At 30.2% G+C, this 2,403-nt stretch overlaps 1 protein-coding gene across 1 annotated transcript; it reads left to right on the top strand.

Annotated features, from left to right (window-relative positions):
• Positions 1-774: 774 nt before the first annotated feature.
• Positions 775-1,791, top strand: LOC107019408. Its single transcript, XM_015219918.1, has 3 exons — positions 775-1,255; positions 1,370-1,603; positions 1,721-1,791. Exons 1-3 carry the CDS (start codon positions 775-777, stop codon positions 1,789-1,791), a joined length of 786 nt encoding a protein of 261 aa, XP_015075404.1.
• The last annotated feature ends 612 nt before the right edge of the window (positions 1,792-2,403 follow it).

Raw genomic sequence — 2,403 nt, 5'->3', positions numbered from 1 at the left:
TAGAGTATGAACCTATGTAGATATGAAAATTTTTATGCAAAAAATAAAGCGGGAAAACCAAATTGCGACCTCAGGAGGTCAAAAATTTTTTTCTGAAAAATGAATTACAATAAAAACCGACCTCTTGATGTCGGTATTATAAGTAAATGAAAATATTTAAATTTTTCTCAATTAAATATAAAAAACAAATTGAGAAATACTCTGAAATTATTAATATTATTTAAATTGTCTTTCGGAGGTCGATTTTGTGTAAAATAAAAAACAAATAAATTATAATACCGACTTTCTGAAATCGATAGTAATTTCAAGAAAAAAATAATAAAAATCAATATTTTAATTAATTTTAAATAAATCATCCTCCGAATAACGATTTTATATAAGTTAAAATGTAAATGAATATAAAATGCCGACCTTCTGTCAATATTATTTATTAACATAATTACATTTTATTATAGCATTAAAATAGTATGATTGTTATAAAGTATTTGTAGTATAGTGAATGTCTATCATGTGGAGTCCTTTTTAGGATATGGTTAAAGAGTCCTCCTACTTGGGGACCAAGTTAGATTTCTCCTATAAATAGAGTGCTCCTCTTCATTGTAAATTAATTCATCAAGAGAAATAACAAGTCTTCTCTTCTTTTCTCTCTAGTTTCTTCTTCTTATTCTATAGTTTCATAACACGTTATCAGCACGAGACTCTAATTTCTCAAAAGTGAAGGTTAGATTTGAAGAATTAATAAAGGTATTATTTATTCTTTTGTTTTTAATTTTAATGGCCAATCTTACAAAACTAGAGTTCACTGTCCTTCAAAGTTCGGGTAGGAACTACCTCTCATGGGTGTTGGATGCTGAAATCCACCTTGATGCAATGGGTCTTGGAGACACCATAAAAGAAGAAAATAAGGCATCAAATCAAAACTGTGCACGAGCAATGATATTCTTGCGTCATCATCTTGACGAGATTCTGAAAATCAAATATCTGACAGTTAAGGATCCACTTGTTTTGTGGAAAAACCTAAAAGAAAGATTTGACCACTTGAAGATGGTCATACATCCAAAGGCACGATATGATTGGATGCATCTAAGGCTACAAGACTTTAAGTCTATACATGAGTATAATTCTGCCATGTTCAGAATCACTTCTCAATTGAAATTATGTGGAGAAACGGTTAGTGAGATTGATATGATGGAAAAGACGTTCTCCACTTTCCATGCCTCGAATGTGCTCTTGCAGCAACAATATCGAGAGAAAGGTTTCAAAAAGTATTCTGAACTAATTTCTCATCTTCTTGTGGCCGAGCAAAATAATGATTTATTATTGAAAAATCATGAGAATCGACCTACTGGATCTGAACCACTTCCTGAAGTGAATGAGGCGTACGCCCACCATGCTAGGCGTGGAAAAGGTCGCGGTCCTAATCGTGGTCGTGGACGTGGACGTGGACGTGGTCGTGGTCGTGATTATGGTCAAGAACGTAATTCTATTCCTGGCATTAATCATTCATCAAATAAAAAGGAAAAAAGAAAGGATGAGAAACGTGAAGCAACTAGGGAAGGTTGTTTTCGATGTGGTGGAAGAGGTCATTATGCACGTGATTGTCGTACTCCCAAACACTTGGTTGAGCTTTATCAAGAATCACTAAAGAAGAAAGAGAAAAATCCTGAGGCAAATTTTATCTCTGAAAATCAAGTTGACATCACGCACTTGGATGTAGCAGATTTCTTTGCACATCCTGAAGGAAAAATAGATCACTTAATTGGTGATGGTTCTGTGAACATGGAAGAGTAATATTTTTTTTGGTAGTATTTATTAATAAATTTCATGTAATGATAGTTGTTTGCATGAGTATTAATATTTTAAATTAGTTTAGTCGTTCATTAGCTTGTTCCTTAATTCTTAATAAAATAATATTTATTTTTCATTGATTTATTTATATGATTCTAATATGATAGAGCTAGTCAAATACTAAACTTTATCACGTGTTTGTATTATATTAGGTCTTTAACTTGGTCTAATGTTAAAAACATAAATTCTGATATTAACTAGGATTTATCATGTGTTTGTATTATATTAGGTCTTTAATTTGATCTAATGTTAAAAACATGCAGTCTATTATTAACTAGGATTAAATAATTATTTTATTTATTTTCCTAACAACTCGTTTTTGACTTGAGGAAACAATAAATTAAGGCTTAATTTCTAATATTTAATTATTAATTTATTCCTTTGAATATAATGTACCCTTTTGACAACACTAATATTTAATATATATTTATTTTGTGTATGTCATTTCATGTGAAGATATGGATAATTCTAAGAACATATTATCGAAATATAAAGATATTTGGTTGATTGATTCTGGTATAACACATACGATATTCAAAAATAAGAAATATTTTT

The sequence above is a fragment of the Solanum pennellii genome, chromosome 5, assembly GCF_001406875.1.
Source record: "Solanum pennellii chromosome 5, SPENNV200".
NCBI lineage: Eukaryota > Viridiplantae > Streptophyta > Magnoliopsida > Solanales > Solanaceae > Solanum > Solanum pennellii.
This window is presented reverse-complemented; position numbering and strand designations above follow the sequence as displayed.

What these genes read in the sequence shown, in the direction of transcription:
- LOC107019408 (XM_015219918.1), top strand. Translation starts at nt 775, where the DNA reads ATGGCCAATCTTACAAAACTAGAGTTCACTGTCCTTCAAAGTTCGGGT. An exon ending in GCAACAATATCGAGAGAAAG is followed by an intron (nt 1,256 to 1,369) that starts GTTTCAAAAAGT and finishes CACTTCCTGAAG; the next exon opens with TGAATGAGGCGTACGCCCAC. An exon ending in TCATTATGCACGTGATTGTC is followed by an intron (nt 1,604 to 1,720) that starts GTACTCCCAAAC and finishes TGGATGTAGCAG; the next exon opens with ATTTCTTTGCACATCCTGAA.